The sequence below is a fragment of the Apis florea genome, unplaced genomic scaffold, assembly GCF_048593485.1.
Source record: "Apis florea isolate Af1SG1 unplaced genomic scaffold, ASM4859348v1 contig_3367_pilon, whole genome shotgun sequence".
NCBI classification, from domain to species: Eukaryota; Metazoa; Arthropoda; class Insecta; order Hymenoptera; family Apidae; genus Apis; species Apis florea.
In genome coordinates this window covers 1,660,980-1,688,871 of record NW_028256746.1, presented here as the reverse complement: position 1 = coordinate 1,688,871, position 27,892 = coordinate 1,660,980, and the positions used below count along the sequence as shown (strand labels likewise).

The window sequence follows — 27,892 nt, the reverse complement described above, 5'->3', positions numbered from 1 at the left end:
CTTCGTTAATTCGAAACTGATGAATATTGAGGGCCTCGTTGGAGAGACGCTCAACTCAGAAATTCAGAAACATTTCATAAGCTTGCGATTGAAAAAATACAATTTTTTTACTTTGGCACTTCTCAAACGATGCCATGGAAGTTGGAATAATAGCTAACTAGGACAAAATTATTTTTGTTCGGTTTTACGAGTTTACATGGAGATCTAATTTTCAGAAAACAATACTGCTTTTTCGTTATTTTATCAAAAATGTATAATAATGTAAAAATACGATTAAATAAAAAAATTAACATCGCGTTTAATTTGTATAATAGAATAAAAAAGATAATATACAAATATACAAATGTTTGTGATTCGAATCCTCAAGTAACCGCACAAAATGTGCGTGCCAAGTAATTGACTTGAAGAAAGCGCTTCGAATTTGACAATAAATTGGAGAATTGGAAATGGTATCCTAAAGAAAAGATCGTCCTCGAAGATCCTATCCTATAAATAAATCCGACAGATATGGATCTAAATTAAGTGATAATTTAACAAAATAAAAATAATAAAACTGAAAATTATAAAATGAAAAAAGTAACAAGACGTACTGCATATCCATCGCTCAAAAATTGAAAGGAATAATAAAAATTGCCAATTAAAATTAGGAATATTATTATATATATATATATATTATAACGTAAGATAGATTAAAATTTAATCCATAAATATCAATGGCTAGATTAAAGAATCCGTTTCGTATATAAAAGCAATTTAATATATATATTTTTGCAAAGTTTTGCGAATCAAATGATTGCAAAAAAAAAAGTAGAAAGTTTCTATTTTTCGCACATTCCACTCTTATTGGAACGATGTGGAACAAAAGAAATCATCGACGAATTAATAATTATTTATAACTTTAAATTTAATTTTCAAATAAAAAAACAAAAAACTTATAATTTATAAACGATTTGAATCAAAACAAATATTTCGATATCCGTTATAAAATTGAAATATCAAACGCTTCTTAATAAATTTCCAGAATATTTCTCCAACGTATTGATTATCGTTCAATTCTCTGCCCATATACATTTCGTTTAATCCTTCTTTTTGATAAAAAGGATTTAAAATTTTATCAAGCGTTTATAAGAGTTTGAAGATGAATTTTACCCAATTAATTTACGTTACTCGAACCTTTGCTCATCCACCATCGCGAAACTTATTCTCTCCTCGTCCTACGTAAGAAAATTTTTATACAAAATTGAAATTTCAAATGCTTCTTAATAAATTTCCAGAATATTTCTCCAACGTATTGATTATCGTTCAATTCTCTGTCCACATACATTTCGTTTAATCCTTCTTTTTGATAAAAAAGGATTTAAAATTTTATCAAGCGTTTATAAGAGTTTGAAGATGAATTTTATCCAATTAATTTACGTTACTCGAACCTTTGCTCATCGCGAAACTTATTCTCTCCTCGTCCTACGTAAGAAAATTTTTATACAAAATCGAAATGAAACGATCTGTCATCGGGTTAATTCGCGTACACAGAGAAAGAGAGAGAGAGAGAGAGAGACTCGGTTAAGGTAATCTCGACAAAAGCAATTTCCTTCGGCACGCTGGCCGGCCGAGCGTGTGCACGCGTACACTGCCGCTCGACAACCCTTTTCCACGAAGCGGCAAGTGGTCTTCGACCGACGAGTCGTCCTTACCCGACTCGTAATCCCGACATATTGATTAAACCGCATATATCGTCGATCCATTTCCCTTCGTTTAACTGGAACAGGCTGCCAGGTTAGTGGAACGAATCCTTTCCACTGAATATTTCCGCAGGAACTTGCTGTACGTGTGCACACACGCGCCTGCGCCCCGTTCCAACTCGCTACTACCACTCCCCGGGTTCGACGACGTTTATTTTATTTCCCCGTTTCGAATTTTACGAATCGATTCGCAGAGATTCGTTCAGGAGAGGATATATAATTCGCGGCAATTTTCAATCTTCTTCCTCGAAACGCCACGCGATCTTTTTTTTATTTTCGTTCAAAGTGTCGTCGCGTTTATAAAAATATACGCTTCCTGATCGAGTTTTATTATACGTGACTCGATATTTTTCTTCTCTTTTTTTCTAGGCTAATTTCAATCCAATTTTTAATTCCGCATTCCTTTATCATCCTTTAGATGCTTCTTCTTTTTTCGCAACATCCTGTACGTTCGTTTTACATTCGTGAGCGAGCAATGTCTTCGTTCGATTGAATTTTTAGGAGGATTCAGGAGGACGAGACGCGTCTAACGCTTTCCTCGATGTATAATTTAAACGAAACAACGCGACAGTGATGTTACAATGACACTTGTAATCTGAAACTTTGTATCAACGAACTGCGAAAGCGTGGTATAGCCTTCTCGCGTGCAATTTGATTTTATATATCGGTGTTTTGTAAAGATTAAACATGCGCAATAATAATATGCAAATTAACCGCTGCGAGAATATGCAAAAGGACGAATATAGGAGTGGATTTTATTATCCGCGCATAAGAACGCATAAATTATGTAATTTAAACTCAGCCAGTTGCGTTATCTTTTATTTATTTAACTACTTTTTTCATTATTAATATTAAACCTGGCATATTTAAAATATTCTTTAGATTATCCTTTCACGATACGTTTACGTTTACTATTATTTTCATGTTATGCGATTATTCACGCGTAATAATTTCTGCTTTTGAAAAAAAATATTTCAATCACGAATTTTTTACGAATTACGATAATATTCGATTGAACAACGGTGATAAACTTTTATCGAATATTAGTTTAATGATAATAACGAAGGAATTTTGGGGGCAACGAACGTACGAAAATGGCGGAACCGGTTGCGAGAAAACATTCTTCGGTCGAGCATTCTCGTTTGAGATACTGTTTCTCATAGCCCGAGGAGAAATTACGCGTATTACGCCAATATTTTTCATATTACCGCGTGGAAAAAGGAAAAAGAACATGGAAGGAGAAAGGATTCAACTCAACGAACACGTATGAAACACGATACTTCTATGTCTCTGATACAGCGAGAAAGATTCTTCGTATATAAAGAACGTTCGAACTTGTACGCCTTCGAAATATAATATTCATTCGACGTTGAATATTTATCGATATTTTATCAATTTTTAAGGTATTTATAAATATCATATATGGAACGAAAATTCCATAATGATATTTCATTCATACCCTACGTTCGATTCATTTTAAAATTACACGAGCCTCCTTTTCCGTTCCATAATTTTAATATTTAAATTTTATTACAACAATTTCGATCATCGACGAAATAACATTACAATATACGGTAACGATTATCGAAACATTTTCTCGAAACCGCGACCGAGTCACTCTCTCCCTCTTTCCCTCGATATAAAAAAAAGGGAGAGAGGAAAATAATAACATCGAGGCGGAGTAATCTCGGAGACTGTTGGACGTCCCATTTGTTTCGCGGAACAAGGACGAAGGCGGAGGATGGAACGAACAAGGACAATATCGTTGGTGTGTAGTGGCGCGTTGGACGTCCGCAACAAGTAGTAAGGGTCGGTGCTTGGGCGGACGCCAAGTAGTTGGAAAGCGGACTAAGACGACGGCATTGTTGGATATCCGACATTGGGCTGGAATATCGCCCGCCAGTGTTTCGTATCGATTCACGCCCCTCTACGAAACTTGTTTAGCATTAAGAATCCTGGTGATTCCGTGTCCCATTGCTCCAAGTGGTAGAACCAAACGATTGATTCTCGATAATTGAAGATCGAGGTTGGAAACTTCGTTTTCCTTCCCTTTCCTTTTCTTTTTTTGATAATTGTCTGGATTGGAACGGGGAAGGGAGGAATTGCGTTATCGTTCGACGAGATGAGATTTTTTGGATAAAGGAAAATTTAATAACGATGAATGTTAAATTACAATCGAGGATAAGATGTGAATTTTTTTTGTTTGTTGTAAAGACTTGCTCGATGGTTTAGATTTATAGACAATCGTTTTGAAACCTTTGATTGTAAAAAAGGTTTTCTCCCTTTTAGCGCAACAGTACTTAGAAGATTGGTTGACGCTTTTAAAGGGATTTAGGAAAAAGAAGAATGTTTGTCGAATCGTCACTCGATAAAATACAGCCGGATAAATGTTGCTCGTTCTTCTCTTACTCGGCAAACGTAATTGCAAACTTTCTTCTTCTAATAAGTATAAAAAGGAAAACTTGAAATCCTTTCAGAATAGACGATTATTATCGTCTACCTTAATTTTTTAATTTATGGAATAGAATGAATTTGAAAGTCTTATATATCCTTGACATCAACAACTGGTTTTCACGAGTTTTTCTTTTCCACTCAATAGTTTTATTGCATGTTGCTAACAATCTTATCGCAACTTAAAAAATGATTATTTCCGCTTAGGAGACTTATTGCGAGGGAAACACGCAAAGGTTGAGCATAAACTTTAACCGATAATCCAGATCTTTATTTTACTTTAATAACACGTATGCGTGTATATATATATATATTATTGATTTGTACATGAAAATTCAATGAAAATTTTCCAGGGATATTCTATTTCCTCAAAAATATCCGAAATTTTATCTTTCGAATAATCGGTGAAAAGATAAATTCCTGTAAGTTTCTTACAGCGCAATAAGAACTTTTTTGCAATTAATTTGATCTTTTTAGAGTCTCTTTTAAGAAAAAAAAAATAAATAAAATAAAACGAGAAAGATTTGTCTTCTCCTCTTTGCGAACATCGTAATCCCTGTGTACAAGCCAGACCTGGATTCACGGTACGCCGATCTTTCCAATCGCAATTTATCACGATTGGTCTCTGAGAAACATCAATTGAGAACAGTTATAAGCCTTCTTCTTTCACGTTTAAAAAGGATTAAAAAATTCGTCTTGTTGCTTTTATACTCTCCATCTTCGTCTTCCCTCCGTCTCCCTTCTTCCCTTGTCCTTCTCGACAGAATTTCATCGATAGGTTCTTATCATACCTCGTTCGGAATTACTTCCATTATTGTATTATCTTTGTTGCTCTTTACTCACGCAGAGGGGAAATATAATACAAAAATTTAATATAAAAATCCTCGAGTATTATTCAGAGGAATCGAAAAAAATTGGAAGTAATATTTAGAAAATTTGAATAAATTCTCAACGATAAAATTCTCCTCCTCGAAATTATCGATGAACTGCTGGATAATCGGGAGGAGAAAAAGAGTCTCTCCTCGCGCTCAACAACAACTACCTTTGGCCGTTTCATTTGTTATATACTCATCTTGCAAAATTATCCCGAATTTGAATTTCCTAATTTCTTCTTTTTCGAAAATAATAAAAAGCCTGGGATTTCCATCGAAGAAGAGAAATTGAATTGAAATATCCCCGTGGCAAAATTCGTTTAACCACGCGGCGTTCGAATTGCATTTTACGTTATTACGTTACCGATATTGAACACCGTTGTTCCACCATGCAACTTCGTTTTACAGCTCTCCGCCATTAATAACATGATCTTTGATGATTTTCCGTGCCAGGAAGGTTATAACCTTCCACTTCCGTGATAACCTGCCGATAAGTAGATTCACCCTCGCGATACAACAAAGACATTGATCCAAAACGGTCTTCTGTCGGAGAACAAAATTTTTTCCTCTTCTCTCCCTTTTTTTTTTTTTTTTTTTTCCCTTATCGACCTCGATAAGATCGGTCGGCAAAGGTTTTTTTCCGTGACCCGAAGAAACGCGAATACCGATTAAGCGAAGTCTTTCTCTCCTCATTCAAAGAGGAGCACTATTCAATTAACGACGAAATGGAGTTTTTTTCTTTTTCTCTTTTCTCTTTATGAAAATGTTACAAGATTCATCACGCGAAAAATCGTTAAACATCGTCACTTTTGAAGTTTTTGTTACGATGTTTCGTGAAATATATATATATATATTTTTTGATTTTAATTTTTAATATTTTAAAATCGTTACCTTCGTTCTCGAATCTCGTTCGTTCCATTCTTTCTTTCTTTCTTTCTTTCTTTCTTTCTTTCTTCGTTTTTTCTTTCCTCTTTCTCTCTCTCTCTCTCTCTCTTCTTCCTTTTTTCTCCTCGCATTTTTATACGTATTTTCTCACGCTGACTCCGTGTTCCTTTGATCTCTCGGGGTCGAGCCGGGCTTTTTTTCAATAGCATCTATTTTTAAATTATATTTTTGTTGCCCCTTTGTAACTTTGTAACTTTTTCTTTCCTTTTTTTTTTCCTCCCAACGTACGTAAAAATTTATGTGATTTCATCGTCGACTGGTCTCTTCCAAAAGAAAACATATAATGTAACAGTTAATATATATAAGCGACTGTCGATACATTGATTCGAAAATATTTTAACAGATAGAATCGTGACTCTTCTTTTTCTTTTTAACTTTTCGAACTAAGTTTCGAGCATATTTTCATTTATTTATTTTTCCCCCCTCTTTAAATAACTAGCTCGAATTTGAGTAATCCACAGTAGGATGACGTCTAAGAAAGTTTTTGCGTGGAAAACTCATATTTCAAAAACGGGATCAAGTTTTATTAAAGCATTTTTTTTTTTTTTTTTTTTTTTACGTCGCTCGACGCGATCTAAGGATATTTTTGCATATTATTGGACGTGCTATTTCGCACTCTCGCGCGCGAAAAAAACAATCGAAAAAATTTCATTCGAACAACTTTACTTATTTCGCCGTCCGAGTTAATAATAATATTTTCGTGTAAAAACAAGAAACAAAAAGAGAAATTTATCACGGCAACCCGAGAAGCTCGACATTTTTAAATTTTTAACGCCAATAATTTTTAACATCGACGATAGAGAGAGAAAGGGAAAGAGAGGGTGACTTATTTTGCCGGACCCAGACCAGTTTATTTCTGCAAAAAAAAAAAAAAAAGAAAAAAAAAAGTTTTTCAATGGAAATTGATGTTTAAAATATATTTTCTTGACACGCGTGTGATAAAAGATTCGAAGGGAAAATATTGTTCCGGAAGCACTTTCGAATAATCAAGAAATTTAATACGTCGTATTAAAGGCGTTTTAACTAGGATAAAATATTATCTTTCGAGAACACATTGACAGTTGACGACGCCATTACGCCGACGGTAGTCGAACGGAGTAGCTGCTAAAGTATCAACATAAAACACCTATTGATCACTTTCAAGGAGAAGAGAATGTTTATTCTTGGAAATTTAAAATCGAATAGTTGATTAGAAAAAAAATGAACATCGTTCTTTCGTTATCGTTTCATCCCACATTTTCGTTTACATTTTTTCCTACCGTTAATTTTCGTCTATCCCTTTGCGGATAAAACCGACTGAAAAAAAAAAAAAAAAAAAAACAAAAAAATTCAGATCAAACCGTGCGAAAGTTTACAACCGCGATACGAACACCGCACTGTGATCCCTCGATCTATTAATTCCACTCGAAACGAAAATATCCCATCTCGTGCGACCGCCATTTCGAGAACGTAATACGCGCGATATACATCAGATATATGTCCGCGAGTCGATTTTACGGCGAAAAGGACGGGAGAGGCAAGCCACTATTTCGCTTTCCTTGCTCTCGATCGAGGTCTCGTAACATCTGGATATCGTGTAGAATTTATTCGGCCTGTAAAGCCACGTATCCCTCCTCCCCTATCATTCGTCGGAAATATTCGGAAAGCGACACCCGCGAAAATTTCTCTCTCTTCTTCCCTCCCGGCAAAAGTTTCCAGAGTTATCGATAAAAATTTGGACGGACGATCTTGGGAGGTAAAAGTTGCGAGCTGCTTCGAAATTCGCGTTTAAAAATTTTAAAAGGAAGGGAAATTTATTTCTCGCCCTCGCGTGAAATATCGTTACAACATGGAATAACTTCTCTCGGAACAAATATATCTGGGATTGGTAATCCGACGGGGGGGGGGGAGGGGGGGAGGAGAAATTTAATAATTGGAGATAAAGTTGCTTAGAAATAATTTACCGTTCAACGTAATTACAATAATTGGAAATAATGGAAAACGTTACTCGTAGCATTTTAACTGTAGTAATTAACTGGAAATAACTTTATTGGAAATTTTTAGAATTTAGTTAGAACCACTTTTGAACGGATTGACGCCCAACTTTTGATTAATCATTATTTCGCGTTGAAACGAGCGGCACGTTTTTTTTCGAGGATGATCAGGAGAAGAACGAGATTAAAAATGGAGGGAAATTGCGTGTTAATTCCACGTGGGGCAGGGAGGGATTCGACGCGTTTCTTCGAGCGAAGAAGAAAGAAGGTGGTCGGAGAGGGGGGGATGGCGTGGAATTTCAAGAATGGCGCTCATAATGGCCTGGGCCACATATTAGTTTATCTCGTGATGATCCCAACGAACGAGGTCCAACTTCTCGGCAATTCTACGATGCTGCTCCGAGGAATGCTTCCACAGTCGGGGAAGAAATTGCGCGATTGCCGATTTCAAAAAATTAATTATCGAGATCGGTGATTGGATGGAGAATGGACGTTGGTTGGAAACTTGGAAACGCGTTCCAAGATGCGTTCGAAGTGTTTAGAAGTTGGGACGATTCGATACAGTGTTTGATATTAGGAAATTAGATCGATTCCATGAATACTTGACAAGTTATACACGACATATTCTATACATTTCTCTTTTTTCCCAACTTTTTATCCCTTTCATCTATTCCTTTATTACTCCGTATTTTAATTCTTTTTTTTCTTTTTTTTTTCAACAGTTGAAAAACATTTGTTCATTTGGGAAACACGATCGCGATACGGAATTATAAAGCCATTGTGTTGCCACTTTTTCATACAAATTGTTTTTATTTCTCCTCTCTTTCTCTCTCTCTCTCTCTCTCTTTCGCCATGAAACCCGACACTTTTTCGCAATTGATCGTTGTATAAACGATTTCATCTCTATCAATTGAATCGCGCATCGATTCCTTATTTAGACACAGCGCGATAACTACCCGATATTCGCACAATTCCTCGTGAATGGAAATCCAACTCGAAGATATCGAAGAAAGCTTTCCTTTCGTACGAAGTGATCCTTTCTTACTTTTACTTAGATAGAGAGAGAAACTTTTATTCCTTTCTCCTAGCAAATATCTCTTCCATTATTGTATTTCTAACGTTACGCGTTCTTTTACGATTATTAAATCAAATTCGAAAATGTAGCAGATGCATTGCAATAAATTCGCGTGGAAGGAATAATAATTATTTTTTCTTCTTTTTTTTTTTTTCTTTCTTTCCTTTTCAACTGCTATGCAATACGAAATAACCAAGGTTAGGATATCTCAAAAATATGGACGAACGTTATTCCAAAGCCGCTTTAATATCCGTTCAACGTCGCAGAAAGACGTTTCAAAGAGAGGCTACTACGAGTTTCGACCGTTTCTTTGCTCCGATTTCCAATATCTTCAACTCGTTCGTACATCAAATTCTTCCATTCTATCCTACATGGATCTGGACCGATTTCAAATTCGTTTCTTCCGTTTCTTCTTCTTCTCCTTTCCTCTCGTCAACTCGTCAGCTTAAACACTCGATCCCTCCGCGCTTCACGCGACAGATTTGCTAATTTATATACATCCGTTTTATATATTTCAATTATCTCTCCTTCTCCATCCATCGAGAAAATCAACGTAAATTTCGTTTCGTGAATTTTGTTATATCGCGCGAGCATGTACGAAACTTTTACTTTCGCGTGATTATTTTAACACGTACAAAATATCGCGTTACTACGAATTCGATGCGTATTTCGAAACACGAGTACTCGATTCGATTTATATAACCGATCCATTACGCGATTATATCGCGTAGAATTCGATAATCCCGATAATTTTAAATTTTCTGCAAAAATGCGTTTCATTCGTTCAAAAATTTCATATTATTTATCTTAGTTTGGAACAAACGACATTAAACATTTTTCACGTTTTTCAAAACTTTGTTATCCAGTTTATTTAGAAAAAGCTAAAGTAATAAATAGTAATGTTTTAGCATTTTAACGAGGAGACACGTTGTGGGTTTCAGAGGTAATTTGTCGAGGGAAATCGACGGGATGATATCCGGCGTGAAACAAATCCAAGGGAATGCGTATCTGGGAGAAGGGTGAGCCGAGCGGCTCCACGTTTTTGTTCGAGCGGCCTTGTTTTCGGTGTGTCGGCAATTTATCGTGAAACGCAGAGGCCGGGGCAACAGCGGACAACAACATCGGGCGACGACTTTATGCCGGTAACCGGAGCCGGAAACCAGAACGCCAAGGAAGGCGCAACAGGGAGCTAAGAGCACTTCCGTTTCTCCCAACCGAGGCCAGCCAACCGTACTTTTATCACCATGCTGCCTGCCAACGTGGTATCCTTCGTCAAAAAGGTGACTATCTTTTTTTCTCCTCCTTCTTTTATATTCGAATATTTACAAAATATCAATATTGACGAGATCGTCGTAATAAACAGAAAATTATATTATTGGGAGAATAATAAATGTAGACGTTTATAGGCGTGAAGTGTTATATCGATTTCAATTCATAATATGTTAAATTCATTCATAGAAATAATAATTTTCAACACTTGTTGTAAATTTCCAAAAGGAAGACACCTTCAAAACTAAATTTTTCTTGAAATCCCCTTATCATTTTGGTGACGAATCTACTGAAATTGGTAATTCCAATGCAATACCAATATCAAAATTACGTGTAAACCTAAAAATTTTCTAAAAATTATGACGATACCAATCGACGATACCATTTCCAAAGTCGAAATTATTCCGAATCAAAGTTTAATATAATTATAATTTCAAATACATCATTCTCCAAAAAAATTCGAGTCAATCCAAATTTGTATATATATATATAAAATCAAGCACAAAATATGAATCGAGATAACGCTAGGTTTAAGGGCACGTTGTGAACGCAGCCATACAACGAGCACCGTGTAAACTTTATAATAAACTTTTTTTTTTTTTTCTAAAAGATATAGAAGCAATATTCGAATATTTACAAAATATCAATATCGTCAAGATCATCGTAATAAACTGTGAACCAAATTTTTTTTCTTCTTCTGAAGGATATAAAAGTAATATTTATATTCGAATATTTACAAAATATCAATATCGTCAAGATCGTCGTAACAAACTGCATAAATGTAATAAACCAAACTTTCTTTTTTTTCTAAAAGATATAGAAGCAACTTTATATTCGAATTTGCAAACATTGCTTATTGCAAAAACTTGACGAACACTTGTTTTTAATATCAATTAATCTATTTTTTGATTCTAACTTTAACTCTCAGATTAAAATTAAAACGAACAGAGACGTTTCATAATTCGACGAAACAAACTATTTACGCTCGTTCATAAAGTAAGGGAAAAAAAAGAAGAAGCGAGTTTTATTCCCCCCTTCTACATCTCTCTATTTCTCCCCTTCTCTCGAGGGAATAAAATATATTTATCGACGCGATTTATACAGAGAGCTCGTCTACTCTTCGAGAAGAAGAGTGTATCGTGAAACACAAACAAAGAATAATACATTTTACGCATGGGTGAGCCAAGTTTCATCCGTTTCTCGCCCCTTTTTAGAACCCGATTTCGACGAGATTTACCCCCTCGACCGGGAGGTAAATATAATAAGCGGTGGCACGGCCTTGGTTTCTTTGTATCGTCGTGGAATCTAGGCTCAAGACGATGAATCGTATCCCCCGGTTTGTCGAGCACCGAGGATTAAACGGCATTGTTTCGAGATGGTGTCGAGATGCTTGCGATCGAGTCGAGGGGATTAAATTTCTTCGAGGGGGTTGGAAACATCCGGCCACCGACTCTTCCTTAACACCGCCGAATCGAGACGCTGTCTTGGATCGGTATCAATGGTATAAAATGTATCTTCGATCAAGGAAAGAATCGTGGCGATGATCCATTTAGGGAAATTTAGAGGAAATCGTTTCGAACGTATTTTGCGAGTACCGTTTGAAATATATTTAAAAAGAGTATCCGATACGAAAGTTTGTAATGTGTAAAGCGTGTAACGCGAACAGGAACTTTGAATACACGATTCGTGAGAAAAATAATGAAACGTTCGATTTCATAACGTTACGTTATTGTATCACGTGTAATAGGTTTTGAACGAAGTCGAAAAGCGGATTAGATGAATAAATCGAAACATTTTGCGTCCGCGGGATGAATAAAATATCAGGAATGGAATAAATATCGTATATTTAATAACATGGGAGTTGGATCGATCGTTTGACATGCATGCACGAGTAACCCCTGAAATATCGACGTACGAAATATAAATTTTATATACGAGCTATTTATATATTTAACTGTCTCTAACTAAAAAATTTGATGTATATCTAAAAAAAAAAAAAAAAAAGAAAAAAAGAAGTATCTCTTAAAACAATATTCTCTTTAAAAAAAAAAAAAAAAGAAAAGAACATTTATAAGCGTGAATATTTCGAAACATTTTGAAACGTGGATCATTTCGCCAAAAGATGTAAATTTTAAATTACGAATAACGCGTACAAATATATTCCGTGGTTGGGAATTTCGTAGCGTACGTATCGAGCTCGAGGATACATGGAAAAGCGCGAATTATTTAGTTGTTTAGAGAGGTTTAGTGGCGATAGTTCTCACTCGTTAAATTTCGTTCCGTTTTCAGAACGAATGAACTCGGTAAAGGATTTTGGTCAAACGAGTGGATGCAATCTCAACAAAAGCGCGGGGCTTTGCTGCGTTCGAGACTGATATCCGGGCTTGTTTGATCTGAAACGCAGATTTTCGAGTTGAATTTCAACAAAACAATGGCCCGCTTCACCAAAGATTCATGAGGGCTTCGATGAATTTGTCACCAGCCCGACACGAATGGATTCCAACGATTTCACACGATTTCGATTACATCGCATTTCCTCCATTTTCTGACAATAAGGAGACGAAGAAGGTGAAGGAGGAAGCGTTTCGATCTATCCTTCTCATTTATTATACGAGAGATATAATTATAGAAAGATTTATGGAAAGTGGATAGAAAAAGTTTTCCTACGAGAAAGACAGAGAGAGAGAGAGAGAGAAAAGGCGAAGCATTTATCTTACGTTTTTCATTCTTATTGAAAGCGCGGATAACGAAACTTTCGAACTGTTCGTCCCAAATTAACATCTGTTATTCGTATATATACGTCGTTCGAGTTTACGCTTTAATTACGCTTTAATTCACAATTTTTGGTTTATTTATCGACGAACAGATACCTTTCGAGAGGATCTTTCGTTCTTCAAAAGAACGCTCGAAACCGAAAATCTTACTTTCATCTTCGCTTTAACCCGTTAACGATTCCTTTTATGCAAATCCTTTCTCCATCGACGGTGCATCGATGAATGACATACTCGATAACAAAGAAATATCGATGCTACCATTGTCGAAGGTATTGTCCAGGATTACCACCATTCATGGAATCGTTTCACTCGGCGTACACAGCGCGGAGAAGCGCGGCAATCCGTGTTATTCGACACACGCGCTTCCAACAGAGCTCCTACATTTCTCGGTGCACCCATAAGGATCCACGAATTATATTCAAAAAAATCCATCCATATGTCTGCTGCATTCTCGAACCACTGTTCAAGGATGATAGAGAAGTACCATGTGTTACGTAATTTAATATATTCTTCGCGACATCAGAGAACGCGTTAGAAGGAAGAAAGCAGGAATTTTACACAATACGCAAATAAGCGCACAAACGCGTGTTATTCGACAGAGGTCGCACCCATTTTTGATGGTATTTTTATTATTCACACTGAAAGAAATTCATCCACATGTCTGTATTCTCGAATCACTGTTCAAGGCTGATAGAGGAGTGTTATTATGTAATTTAATATATCCTTCACATCAGAGAACGCGTTAGAAGGAAGAAAGTAGTGCAGGAATTTTACACGGCGCACAAACGCTGTTATTCGACAGAGGTCGCACCCATTTTTGATGGTATTTTTATTATTCACACTGAAAGAAATTCATCCACATGTCTGTATTCTCGAATCACTGTTCAAAGGTGATAGAGGAGTACCACGTGTTACGTAATTTAATATATTCTTTACGAGTTCATCAGAGAACGCGCTCTTAAAAGAGAGAAAAAAAGAGAAAAAAGAGAAGCGACGTGCAGAGCGGTGCGCAAATTTTCGTATTGGGACATTTTCCATTGGAATCGTCGCGGAACGGTTTACACGGCGAAGAGAAACGCGCTTCCTACACACTTTCTCGATCGACAGTGGTTCGACAATATTTTCAAAGCACATTGTTCGCGACATCGGAGCCATGTTGGCCATCATCGAGAACGCGTTAGTAAAAAAGGATAAAAGAAAGAGAGGGGTGCAAACTCGTATGCAAATTTTCGATTGGAATCGCCGCGCTCGTGCGTACACAGCTCCTTCCTTCCATCCGTTTCTCCATCGACCGTGCTCTTCCATAATATTTTTACACCACGCTCTTCGCGACATCCTCGAGTTAAAAGCAAAAAAAAAAAAAAAAAGAAAAGACCAATATGCAAATTTTCGTACAGGCATTTTCCATAGAAATGCTCGAGAATCGTTTACACAACGTGTTATTCCACGCTTTCCTACGCGTACGCTTTTCAGATCGTCACGGTTCAATCGCATTTTCGTTCTCCCAACGAACAAAAGCACGCGTGGGGCCACAACAGACCATACACGGCCATGCATTAGATGCAGAGTATCGGCCGTTTAATATTCCTGTCGAATTTGCATTCCGGGATTCCGGATCGCTCGGCTGGGATTACGATGGCGTTCCTCTTTGGAATCCTCCCAAAAGCCGAGGTCGCCCCCCTATTCCGCTCACGGATCGAAGGGCGAAGGACAGAGGAGGGCGGCCGGTGTTCCGCCTCCGTGAACTTGTATGCGCGTATTCAGGCCCTCCCCCCCCCCCCTGTATCTCGTCCACGAGATAATTGCACTCGCCAAGATGATGGTGGATGTCACGGAGTTTCCATCACGACCGCCTCTTTTCGCAATTATATTAAATACGCCACGGATTCCTGTCGTTGGGTACATGCTTATCGATCCGGATCCGTTTTGTGTGATATTTCGGAATGCGTCGATCGATTTCAAGGGTGGAAATATGTGTGTATATTGTTATTCAGGATCGTGAAGGTTTTAATAATGATAGAAACAAAAGAGATCGATGATGTTTTACTTTGCTCGACTATTAACTGTTGATATTTTTCTTTTTTTTTTTTTGCTGGAAAGGTCGAGTTATCGAAGTTTGCGAAGGAAAGAGAGAGAGAGCGATCGTTTTTTACATCGTTACATCATTGTCACGCTCCGTTCCTACCTCGATTCATCATCGACGCGAATTTTAACTCGGTTAATAATATCTTAATAAACGAGCCATCCTTTTCTTCTTCCATGCTATAACTTTCGTTCCCCTAGAATCGATCCTTCGAAATTCCTCGAATACGCAATAAATAATTTATCCACGATATAACGCGAATTTAAATCGTTCGCAATTTAACGAACAAGTCTCGATTTCATTCTTTTTCTACACCGACTTTTCTCTAGTATCTTCAGAGCTACCACGAACTCCTGATGTAACATATCGATAAATAATTTATCCAGAACCGTTACAAAATTCAATTGTAAAAATCGTATAATTCACGAATAAAGGAACGTTCTATTTTATTAAATTCGATAAACTAAACGCACGCGTTCCTCCTTTCCAAGTTTAACCGTTTTCCAATTTTCCGCACGATTCGATTGAATTTATGGGTGGCTCGTACGAGACACGACATACATATACATGCCGCGCTCCTTAGCGCACGGAATCGAAGATCGAGCTGGTCGAAGCGGGCCAGAGAGAAGCGGATGGAACAAGCGACGATTATTAAGATACGAGCTTGTTCGCTCGTGATGCTTCCAATATCGACACAAACGAGTCTCTTGAAAAATAAAGTCTCTCGCTCTCGAAAAAAAAAACAGGTCGATTTCTCTTCCCAATTTTTCGCCAAATGGCTCGACCATGCTTCTTCGTGCATATAACGAGTCTTCTATTCGATAACAGAAGCAGAAGGAAAAGTTACATATAGAGAATATAAGTCGTCCGAGTGTTTCACTGATTACGATTTCATTGCCACGGATATATATATATATATATATGTATGTGTGTGTGTGGATATCTGCTGGAAAGGAAGTGGTCCAACAGCAACCGTTTTATTTGTACCGTTATATTCTCGAACCGAGAAAAGGAGAAGAGATTCTTTAATAAGAAACGAGGGATCGTCTGGTGATTTCAGACTTTTCGAACAGAAATTCGAGAACAGTTTTTTTATACCTCAGAAAACTTCTCTCACATTTCCAACTTGAATATATACGTATAACAGAAAAATATTGTTTGTACAGGGATGATTTTAGAATTCTTCTGCTGAATTTATCCATTCAATAGGCCAGGTTTTACTGCAAATTACTGTAATTATGCCGATTTAACGGACGATTCATCAATTTTGATACTACTTACATCGTTTCGTTGGAGAGAAAAAGCTTTAAAATATTTTCCTCCTAACGTTGCAAATTATCCACAAGAACAGTTGATTAACATTTACACGTTTCGAGAGAGGCGAACAAAAATCGGTTCTTTTTCAAAGATTAAACAACTTTGAGAAGACTCTTTTCAACCTTCCTCTTTTCGCGAAACGATCCTCTCTCGTTAAAACATAAAACTTCAACCGAAACAAATCCCTCCTAATATAACAATCCAACTCGTATATACACGGTTTCGCAGGGGAACAATAGACGTTTCTAATAAATACGAATAAGCTGCGGTGGAAAATTACAGCACAGGCTGTGTCCGTAAGCTGTGTGGGTCGGCAATTGAAAAGTCGTATCACGTATACCCACTCATCGCCCTCGTAAATTCCACCAGAAGCCAGACACATTTGTAATGAAGATCGTGGCACCGTGAAGAGACAGAGCCAGCGAAATCGACCAGCCTGCCGCCATTACGGGGGAGGAGCAGGCCTCAATTACGTTTACCGCCCCTGTTTTAATAATCCCTCCCCAAAAGCTCGTCGTCGTCCAAGCCTCGTTTCGAAAACGCTGTTGGAATAATTCCAAAAGCGGGGAAAGAGCCGATCGGAAAGAAATTCGGATTTCTCGTTACGAGTTTCGTATTATTGTTCGATCCTTTGTTTGCACAGCTTCAATCGGATCGAGAGTTATTTCGCATCGAGTTTGGGAAAAGAATGGATACATTTATAGATAGCGTTACGATACGCTTTTCGTTTTCAACGAGCTTTCGCTATTCTTCATCAGTCTCAGCCTTCTTGTAAAAACCTTTTCTTTTTAGAGGATCGAACAAGAATAATAACAAGTTTCCCCCGTGCGAGTCGTTGTCTTTCGAAATCAATTTAAAAGAGTACGAGAGATACGAATGGAGAGAAAAGCGAATAATTTCTCGCTGCTCGTATAAATCCAAGGGTACGCATGAATCGAAAATTGAAAGGTCGAGTCGAATCCACGGCGAGGAAAGTTTTTCAAAAACGGTATTGCTCGAAGCGCAGGGGATTATGGAACGTGTCGATGGAAATAAATAATTTCTCATTCTGTCGTAGATGGTGACGACGCAGCCAGATTCGGGGACAACCGGATCGGTTACGCCGGACGAAGGCGGCACCACGTTCAGCAAATGGAGGCAATTGGGAAGCGGCGTGATACGGGACGGTGAGTTTCCTCATCGACGCTTAATGATCGATCGATTCGGAAAAAAATCATTTCCCCCCTTTTTTTCTACCTTCGTTGAAAACCACCGATGATATATCTACGCGTCGAGTTTCCTTTATATTTAACGAAATGCTCAGAGAAACGACGAATGGAAACGAACGAGCTCGAAATTAGTCGCTTCTCCCCGCGCAATTAATATCCAGTCTGTGGAAAATTATCCGACTGCACCAGAGAATTTAACCTTTTCGCTACGGGCGACTTGTTTGCCGTCGTTGCACCAAAAATGTGCAACGACGGTGCTCAGAGAGAGATTGTCGGTGGCAGTGCATTTCACAATTCGAATTTTTGCTTTGACGGTGTTTACTGAAAAAAAAATTGATGATAAAATATCACGATGCTACAGAGAAAGATACTCGACGTGCAATAATTCCGATTGCTCGTCATATCGTATCAGAGCGATTATAGTCGCCCGTAGTAACGGAAGGGTTAAAATTACAATATAATGATGCACGCTCAAAGATGAACATCCTCACAAAAATTGGACCGAAAGATGGGATCTTTCTCCAGCAGTAATTTAATTAAAACAGTCAACGTTCAAGCTCGATGAATTAAAATTCCGTTGGAATAGTTTAAAAAACAGTCTCGTTCGTTCCACGATCGTGGAAATCATCGCCTTTTCCTTTCTCGTCGTCGCTTCGTTACCTCGATTGTCACCCGCGTAAAAATAGCGCGCTGGTTTTTCGCTTAGTTAACCCGACGAGCGTGGCGTCGAGGAGCGAGAAAGTGACGAATTTCCTCCCTTCTTTCTCTCCCTTCCCTCTTTCCTTCCCTCCCCCTTTTTCCGGTAGGAAAACCGGAATAATTCGCGGGAGATTACACGACGAGTATAATTTTCATTCAACGTCGTGGGAACAACAACGCGTTTGAACGCGCACACTTTCCGTTTTATACCCCGTTTACGCCACGGTTCCACGCCCTTTCTCTTTCTTTTGTTCCAAAACTACGCGACGCGCCACAATTCTCTCTCGCCGCTGAATTCCTCGGAACGGAAATGCTGATACGCGCGTGGAACGGGCGCGTTCGAGTAAAAGGATTTTTTCATTTTTTGATACGGCGATCCTGAATGAGCGGCGTTGCTCGTTGCCCACGTTGAAACGGGTTTTCATAGCGGTGAAATGAATTTAATATACGGATCTTTTATTATCCGTTTTTCGTAGCGACGTTGCGTGCAACGTATTTAGATTACAACGTAAATACAACGCGTTTAGATGTAAGAAATACTTTCCTGCGTTTGGTCGGTAATTGTACGATGGCAAGTGAACGTGTAGTTTTAACTATTGAAGAGAAATACAAGATGATTAAAGAAAGTGGTAGAAATGAAACGAAATTGGCGAGAATACGCAGCTGCTTGCGGTAAAAAGTTTATGCGACTTGGCGGCTATAAAGATAAGGGACCCTCGGACGTCGAAAGAAACTATTAATTTTATGTTTATTTCTACTCGAGTAAACGAAGCTTAACGCGAAAAAAAGTAATCGTTCTATTACCCGAAAATTCCACTTTAGATACGGGAGTCTCTACCGTGGATATAGAAGTTCAATCTCAAATTCTAAAACAACTCGACGATTCAGCTCGGGAAGGAAATTAGCCAGGTGTTCAGTTTTTGAAAAAAAGCTTACTCGATTCTTGCTCGAGATAAGGCTAGGCAACAAGCAACGCGTACCAGGCTCGAGCCTGTTAAAAGTAATTCGAGAAAAAATTATCGACTGGATATCGCGTATCCCCTCGAGAGAAAGAGATAGAGAGAGATCTCGACTCAATTTGTAGGAGAAGGGAATCCTGTTGAAAAAAATTCCACCCGATATTCGCAATTTCGAAGACGGTTGTCTGCCCGTCTAGTTCGACGCAGCCGGCTAACCTACTTTCCTCGAAGACGCTCTGCTCTCTCTTAGTTATACAGCCTTTCTCATCGAATTTACCAAATGAAATAAACTCCAACTCCGTTCTCCGGCCGAGGAAACAGTTTTCTTTCTCGCGACATCACGTATTCTTCCATCCCCGCCTCCATTTTTCCTCCCGCCTTCCGTTCGAAATCTGTCGATTAAACTCGGCCAACTTCCGCTTTTCTTCCAGAATATTCTTCGTTTTAACCTGTTCTTTTTTTCCTTACTTTTTTCCTTTCGCTCGAGAATCCGTCTTTTTTCTTTTTTTTGAACCGAAATTCCAGCAAGCAACGTCGCTTTAATTTCTCCGAAATTGGATAAAAAAAAAATATATATATATATATATACATATAACGAAGAGAGAAGGAAAGAAAGGTGGCTGAACTCGTTACGCCGGATTATTTTTACGCGAGACGATTCTTTGTTCGGGGCTCTGTTCCGAACCTGGTTGTTTCGTAACTCGCTTAATGAGAGGGAGGAGTTAAATCTTTTTGCAAGGACTACTTTTACAAAGAAATCGCGAGAAGAAGAATATTATGCTTCGTTAAAAATTAGTTCTCTCGAATCTCGCGTTCAAATTGATATTTGCAAAGAATTTCTCTTATATATATATATATATATATATATATATATATATATATACACATACACACCGATATACTTTCCCTTCTTTTTTCCTTAAAATACGACCACCACACAAACGACCAGCATCGATATATCTTTTCGCGAATTTATATCTGCGCGAGTTATCTTAATATTCGTTTCTGCGGTCGTCGTAGAGATATAATAATTCTCTTAACATCGCGTTTCGTATTCCTCGAACGATGAAACTTGATACGCGTTGAAACCGTGTTGGTTGGAAACGTTCGTGGCATAGTTGCGCATCGTCTCGCGCGTTTAAACGTCGGTCGGTAATGCTCGGCCCGGAATTAAGGTGGATGTACAACCGGCTACTAATGGGTATTTCTACGAAACTTGCGTAAATATTCATCATAGTTGAAAAGTTGTTGTTAATTTCGCCGTTCGTATAAATCATGCACTGGTGTGCGTGTATACGCGCGCCACAACACTTTTACTTAACACGCCCGGAACAATTACGGACAACGGAAATAATTGTAATATACGGAGTAATAATAAAGTATAACACAATTCGGGAAAGTCGATTTCGTTTGATTCGGTTTAATTCAATTTATTTCGTTTTTCATTATAAACTCCCGTTAAATATTGAAATATTGAGAATTTATTACACTCTATTACGGTATCGTACGCGTTGTAATTCGCGATATGGACGCGTATTTTAAATATAATCTTTTTACTCTTTGTACACGATGTATCTATTTTATTGAAAAAATTTTTTTTTTTTTTTTTTTCGCGATCGAATACGACTGTACAACTTGTCCCCTCGATAATTATCACTAGATTAATATTAACGAAAAGTAACAACGTTAGAATCGTAGATGTTAATTTTATGGATGCAACGATTATTCCAATAATCGAGAATTTATTACATCCCGCGTATTTTAAATATAATTTTTTATTCTTTTTGTATCGTCGTTACTAAAAATTTATTGAACAACCTGTATAATAACTTCGATAATTAATAGATTAATATTAACGCAGTTAGAATCGTAAATGTTAATTTTACGGGTGATTATTCGAATAATGTCCGATCGGAACGAATCCAAACGCGGATAGAATTTCAGAAATTATAATTTCCAAGAATTTCGTTAAAGTACGAGAGAGAGAATATTGTTGAAAAAATCCTCTCGAGCCAAAAATTGCGTAACGAGCGATTAAAATTGATATAATATTTTTTCCAATTTCGTTTTTCAACGAGGATAAAAATTAAAAGGGAGGAAAAATTAAACTCTTGTTTAAATATAATATAACCGCGCATCGTAACGTGTTGTAGATATTGAAGTTTAATTATCGCTTCGAAAATTTTCACCCATATTCGATTAGATTCGATTTTCGCATACAACGATTCATCCGAGTAAATTTTACGATCATTTATTCTTCCTTCAATCTCGACGAATAAATCTCGTATTTCAAATAATTCTCACGTAATCGATTCTCGCGTTTTTCAACCAACTTAAAAATTTCCAAAAGATGCAATCTCCCCGAAAAACGAGTAAACTCGTCCCACACACACACACACATATATATATTCGTCTATAAATATTATAATAGAAGGTTCAAACAGCTTTTTTCGTATCGCAATTTGCCGCCTCTTCTTCACGAATAATTCAGAACGGTGGAGAAACTCGATATTCGAAAAAAATACCGGTCTATCGACACGTCGACTGATTGCTGTATCGCCAGCTTGAATCTACAAATTGCGAAATAAAATCGCATCCACGTCACGATGGGCGATGACGCGGCGGGTTTCGAGATTTGATAGACGCTCGCGAAATATAATATAGAATCGTCGGGAAATTTTATATACGACGAACGTAACGGAGCTCAGCAACGAACAGATGAACGTTTGAAATTCGTATCTACAAGAATCCTTTCCTTACTTTCGTTCGATAAAGAGCGGTATTATTACGATAATACGAGAGATACGTTCGCTTCGAGGCGGATAATTAAAGCGGGCAATCGATTAAAAACGGATAATTGAAACAGCGAGGGAGGAAAGAACGTTGCATGCGAAGGAGACGAGAAAAATTATTAATTCGATCAACGAATTTATTAATTTAAATAAAACGATTTCATTCGACGGTGTTATTTTTTCGAACCAACGAGTCATTTCTCATAAAAGAAAATCCACCTTTTCCTCGCCCATTCTACATAGCACACGTAATATCTGATGAATCAAGACTTAATAAAGAATTGGTGAATCGGATGAAACAAGTGACGACTATTACTTTTCAATTACTTCCACGAGTCGTTGCGTTTAATTTGCGCAAAATTCCTCTTCGTTCCCCTTTTGTGAATTTCTTTTTTTCTCTACGCTTCGACAATGCATCATTTAAACAAGCGCGCATTTAAAAAGCGATTTCCTTATTAACCTCGACGAAAATCTGCGCTGATCAAACTCGAAAACATTACACTCCGTTTTCTCTCTCTCTTTTTTCCCCACAAACACACGCGCATTGTACACGCGTGTAGAGGGAATTACGCTGCTCACAGGCAATCCAGGTTATTGTAATCTACCACGATTGGATTCAACCTGCTTATCGGCTGTTTGATATCGAGTAGGTCATTGCTGTAATTGATCTCGAAACGCAATCGCATTGTTAATCATCGAGATAATTAATGGAACACGGTATCGGGCCGCCAGCTACTCCAAGATCGGATAAATCGAAATATCTTGGTAAACGGAGCGAAGGAGGATTTCGAGAGGTTTTCTTTCGAATGCACGTGCTCTTCTTCGTCCTTCGTCGAATTTTAGCCGAATAGAACGGCTATGATTATCGTTTCTAAAGAAGCTTTCTGTTTACTGATTATCGAGTTTATCGAGGAGAGATTGAAAAAAGAAAGTTCGAGTGATAGGCTCTTTCCTTCTTTTTCATCAAACTCGAAGTTTCCCTCGAAGATATTTATCTCTTTTTTCATCGCACTGGGAAACAAGTCGGTATCGAGAAATTTGGATTAAAGTGTTGCAATTGTGACTTTTTAATATTTTCTCGACCGCGAATCTTGTTATATATCCTCACGAACGATACGAAATCTCGATTAATTAATCAATATTTACGATGCGTGTATTCTTTCTAATGAATTTTACATTGTTACGATGATCGTTTTATCAAGACGCCTCCTGATTCGTTTTTAAATTTTAGCCAAATTGTGAAAACGAGAGAATGGAAAGAATGGATTATGGACCATAATTTTTCTTCATACTTATGTGTATTCCAATGAATTTCGCTATACGATTGCCAGGCAATGAAAATTGTTTATTTCTTTTACTAATTGACACTCAGTCCAAATATTTGATCATTTGAGCAGAAGAGGTAGTAACATTTTACAGGATATGGAGTTTATTTTTCCGAATCTCTTGTGTGTATAAAATTAGCCCCTTTCAACAAAAAATTGTTCGCTATTGGCGAATATCCATGCATGTGCTAATTTTTAAACAAAATATATTATAAATGTATTATACATCGATCGATAAACAAAATAAAATTCTCTTAATTTATCTTATTGTTGGCCGAATTTTTTAAAAAAAGGTTGAGAATCAATTCGTTTTACGAAGACATTCGTCGCGATTCGTTTTAAATTTTAGCCAAATTGTGAAAATAGGGAAGAGAATGGGAAAATTTCGTATCGACTTTTCACAGAAGAATCGAAATCGGCGCGGTCAATCCGTCGATTACGGACGGTAATTTTTCTTTATCAATTTTTTTTCGAGGAATTTTAATTTCAGATTCTCGTTACGGATCTCATATTGTTTCATAAGCCTCGAAGTAATTTTATGGAATGGATCCCGATGAATGAATCGAAATATAATCCGTGGCGTTATTAAAAGTTGCGGTTACCAGTTACCGGATAGAATATGGAAATAGCTTGGAAATACGAAGGAGTATAAAGGAAATAATCGCGAGACTTTTACGCGATTCTCGAATAATTAGATTTCCTAGGGCGAGGTAAAAAGAAAGAAAGAAAAAAAAGCTGATTAAAAAGGGATAAAAAATTTCGTTTTTCGCGATAAATTTCTCCTCGCAATTCCTCGAATTAATTGGCTTATACAACTTCGAGAAAAATATTCATTAACTCGATAAAAAGGGGGATGAAGTGAATTTTCTCATCTTATAGTTTCGTATGCATGCATAATGCGTTTTAAGGTGATCTAAAAAAAAAAAAAGTGTTATAAAAAAAAATTTAATTACATCCGGACGAGATCTTAAATAAAAGGATATTTTGCTCGATGAGAGATGAAAAAGTAGATGTTCTTCTCTCGTCAGAATTGTTTCTTCTTTCTCTCCCACTATTTATTCCGTTATTAATTTTTCCACGGTTGCGGTTTAAAAATGAAACCGGTGTATGAATAAACGTACGAATGAATAACAACGTATGAAGAATAAATTTCGTCGCGATAACCGGTCACAATTATCACACATTGTTGGTATCACAAATAACAACGTAACAAAAAGGGGGATCCATTGAGATATTAATTATAATTAATCACGATACAATTACGAAACGTTTAAATACCACGGACAATTATACGTACGTTTAATCGCTTGATTGTTTCACGCTAACCACCGACCATTAGCTTTATTTAGAAATTTTAACACTCGTGTCTCGGAAAATATTTCGTAATTTTCATTTTGATCTCGATTCCATGACGCGATTTTTCATATATATATATATATTTTATTTCGTAATTTCTCCCTTCAACGAGTTTTATTTATCCCCTAGCGAGAGAACACTCTGTTGAATACAGGATCGTTGTCAGATCTACCAAAAATAGACGAGAGAACTATTAAAAGCCACCCTCGAAACACTCGAGAATTATACAATTCCTGGAACGGTAAGAATCGTCTTTAGATCATCATCATCCTTCTTTTTTCTTTTTTCTCCCTTTTTCTCCTCTCTTTTTTCACATAATTAAAACGTGGGCCGAAGAGTTGAATCGTTCGTTTCAATCTTGTAGAGCAACGGTATCTTTTTTTTATCGTCCCTTTCCGACCAACTCAACTTCCTTACCTCATCAACAACTTTTTAATTAAAAATCGTGCATCGGATGGAATACGAAATAGATTGTAATCAGCACAGTTGATTACGTCGGTTTCAGTGGTCGATGCACAACGGGACTCAATTCTGCGAACGAAATTTTACACAATGCCCGAATTATCCGAATCGTCTTTCCACGAATATATTTACGAATCGTATATCCATAATCCACGACTTATTGTTATTATATATAAAAATTGTTTTTAAATTCATTTTTAACATTCTATAATGTAATTTATCAAACTGATACGCATATAATTCTTTCACGAATCGTAACAGAGGGGGGGGCGTTGACCCAGAATTAAAAAAAATAATTAATCAATAAAGTTACTTAGCTTATTACAATCCGCTTCTCATACGATTAAGTAACTTTCCTATTCTTCCTATTAAACTTCAACTATTAAATTTTCGTTGAATCTCAAAAACCAAACCCTTATTTCGAAACTTCGATTTTTCCTTCGTTCGATAATCAACGATGCAAATCGAAACTATTGTCGCGATATTTCAACGTGGTAATTAGATGGGGGAAAGTGGGGCGTTAGAAACGATGGGGGCGTGAAAACAGGGTAGAGGCGATGGCACGTGAAATGGAGTCGTGGGGTTAAGACTGGCGATAAATTTCGCTTCGTCTGGAAAAGAAGTAAGAAAAAAGAAGAAGAGAAAAAAAAGGGGGATAGAAGGATAAGTTTTAGGTTAATTAGACGGTTCATTCTCGCTCGTTGATGGCTCGTTCGAAACAACATCGGTATGGGAGAGGAGATCCCTACGGCTGGGGGAATTTTCTCCTCGAACGATCTCGAATCCCTATCCATCCGCAAGGATCTCCACTCCGTAATGCTCTCCTTCCCCGTAATCCGGCTTGTTTGCGCTCGTCTCCTCAACGACCGTCTCCTTCCACCTTGGCAAACTTGGAATAAATTTTCGAAAGATCGATTTCGAACAACAACAATTGTGACAATTCGATCGTAACTCCGGAGGAATAGGCGTTTTGTCTCGATTCGCAGGAAGGGAAGGGGTACTTTTGTAAGTAAAGTTTCGTCGAGAACGTGGACCGAATCGTGATCTCGAGAAAGGACCACACGTTTTACAGAGCGAACGTGACCGAAACGTTCCCTCACCAATGTTTGCCGAGTTTGGTTAAACCGATTGCGAACCGAGATAGAGAGAATATGGTAGGATATGCGAGGATACGTACGTTGTTCGGCAAGACGAGTCACGGTTGCACCAGAAACTCCTCGGGGAGTTATTCAGAGAGGAACTTCTTGTTCCTCCTCCAGATGTCTTCCACGGATAATTCGACCGATCTTGTTGTTAATAGTCGAACTATTCTTTAAGAAATATCTTCGTTCGAAGAAGCGCATTCCAATATACATTTAAAACGATTCGATTCTGCACAAAGAGACGTGTATTCTGCTTCTCTTTTATTCCTATATATTGCATAATTATTTCCGATTCTTCGATATCGATTCGAAAATTGAAGGAAAATCATCGAGAAACGATGGCAACGACTACTGCTCAGCAACGTTCGTTAAACCGCGCGCTATTCCAACCACTGATCCGTCGACAGACGTCACCACTCACGATATTAAAACTCCGGCGAGAAAAGCGACGCGTAGTAATTCACATCCGAACGTAAATGTAATTGGTCGGTAAAACGCGTCAGACACGCTATCCCAACAACGCTCGTACGACAGCTCGATCTCCGAGGAAACATACTCCGACTCTTACTTGTTCCATTTCGTCACCATTTCGTCCAATCCTCCTCGTCAATTAGGTTAATTGGAATACGGATCGAAGAAGAAGAAGAAGAAAACATTTTTTCTTTCTTTTCTCTCCAACATTTTTCGCAACTTCGTCTCACCGACCGAGTTTTTCCTTTCGCTCTTTTCAACCAACTTTTCAACACTCGTCGAGGATCCCGAGGCGGTAGTTGAACGAGCCTTAATTCTTATCGTCGGTTTTAAAGATTTGCACGAGGTTTCGATTCGAGCAACCGTTCTTTTTTTTTCCAGTGTCTCTTCTCTTAGATAAGATCACGGTAATAACGAGTTTAAGCTTCCATTGGCTCGAGAGTTTAGTTAGCCGAGAGAGAGAGAGAGAGAGAGAGTTCGTTAAACAATCGTGAGATAAGGAGGGGCACGATTTTTCCTCCTCGTCTCGCGTTGAAACGTTTGGAAGGAACGAAGGGTGGAGAAGAATTTAGCAGATTAACGTTCGAGAGAGAGAGAGAGAGAGGGGGGGGGTTTACTAATGAGGATGGTAATTTGGGAAGTAACGATGGAGAAATGGTGTAATTGGATATTTTTCAGTGTTGTTAAATTTTACTAGGTAGAAGTATATCTTATGGATGTTTTTATAATTATCTTCGTGTCCAAATTTTGGTAATTTTCCTGATTACAATTTCAAACTTATTCGTCGAATGAAAAAAAAGTCAAAGGATGAGATAACGAAGCATAAAATTGTAACAATAACGCAACATTGTTGAAATCGATCAAGATACTCATTTTGCAATCCAACCAATGTATCTGGATGGATGCTTTTATTTACATCTGCAAATTCGGGTTTTTCTTCAAATTTGCAAGTCTCTTTATCGGTAGATCCCTGCTGAATT

General features: G+C 37.5%; 1 protein-coding gene across 2 annotated transcripts in view; it reads left to right on the top strand.

Annotated features, from left to right (window-relative positions):
* The window catches only part of Fife (regulating synaptic membrane exocytosis protein fife), a 128,648-nt gene that overhangs the window by 31,334 nt on the left and 69,422 nt on the right, over positions 1 to 27,892 (top strand). For both annotated transcript variants that reach the window (XM_086911695.1, XM_086911694.1), the window contains 2 exons: positions 9,997 to 10,335; positions 17,556 to 17,664. In XM_086911695.1, the coding sequence (XP_086767821.1) occupies positions 10,300 to 10,335; positions 17,556 to 17,664 (145 nt within the window). In that variant the 5' untranslated portion in view covers positions 9,997 to 10,299. The remainder of the gene's footprint in view (positions 1 to 9,996; positions 10,336 to 17,555; positions 17,665 to 27,892) is intronic.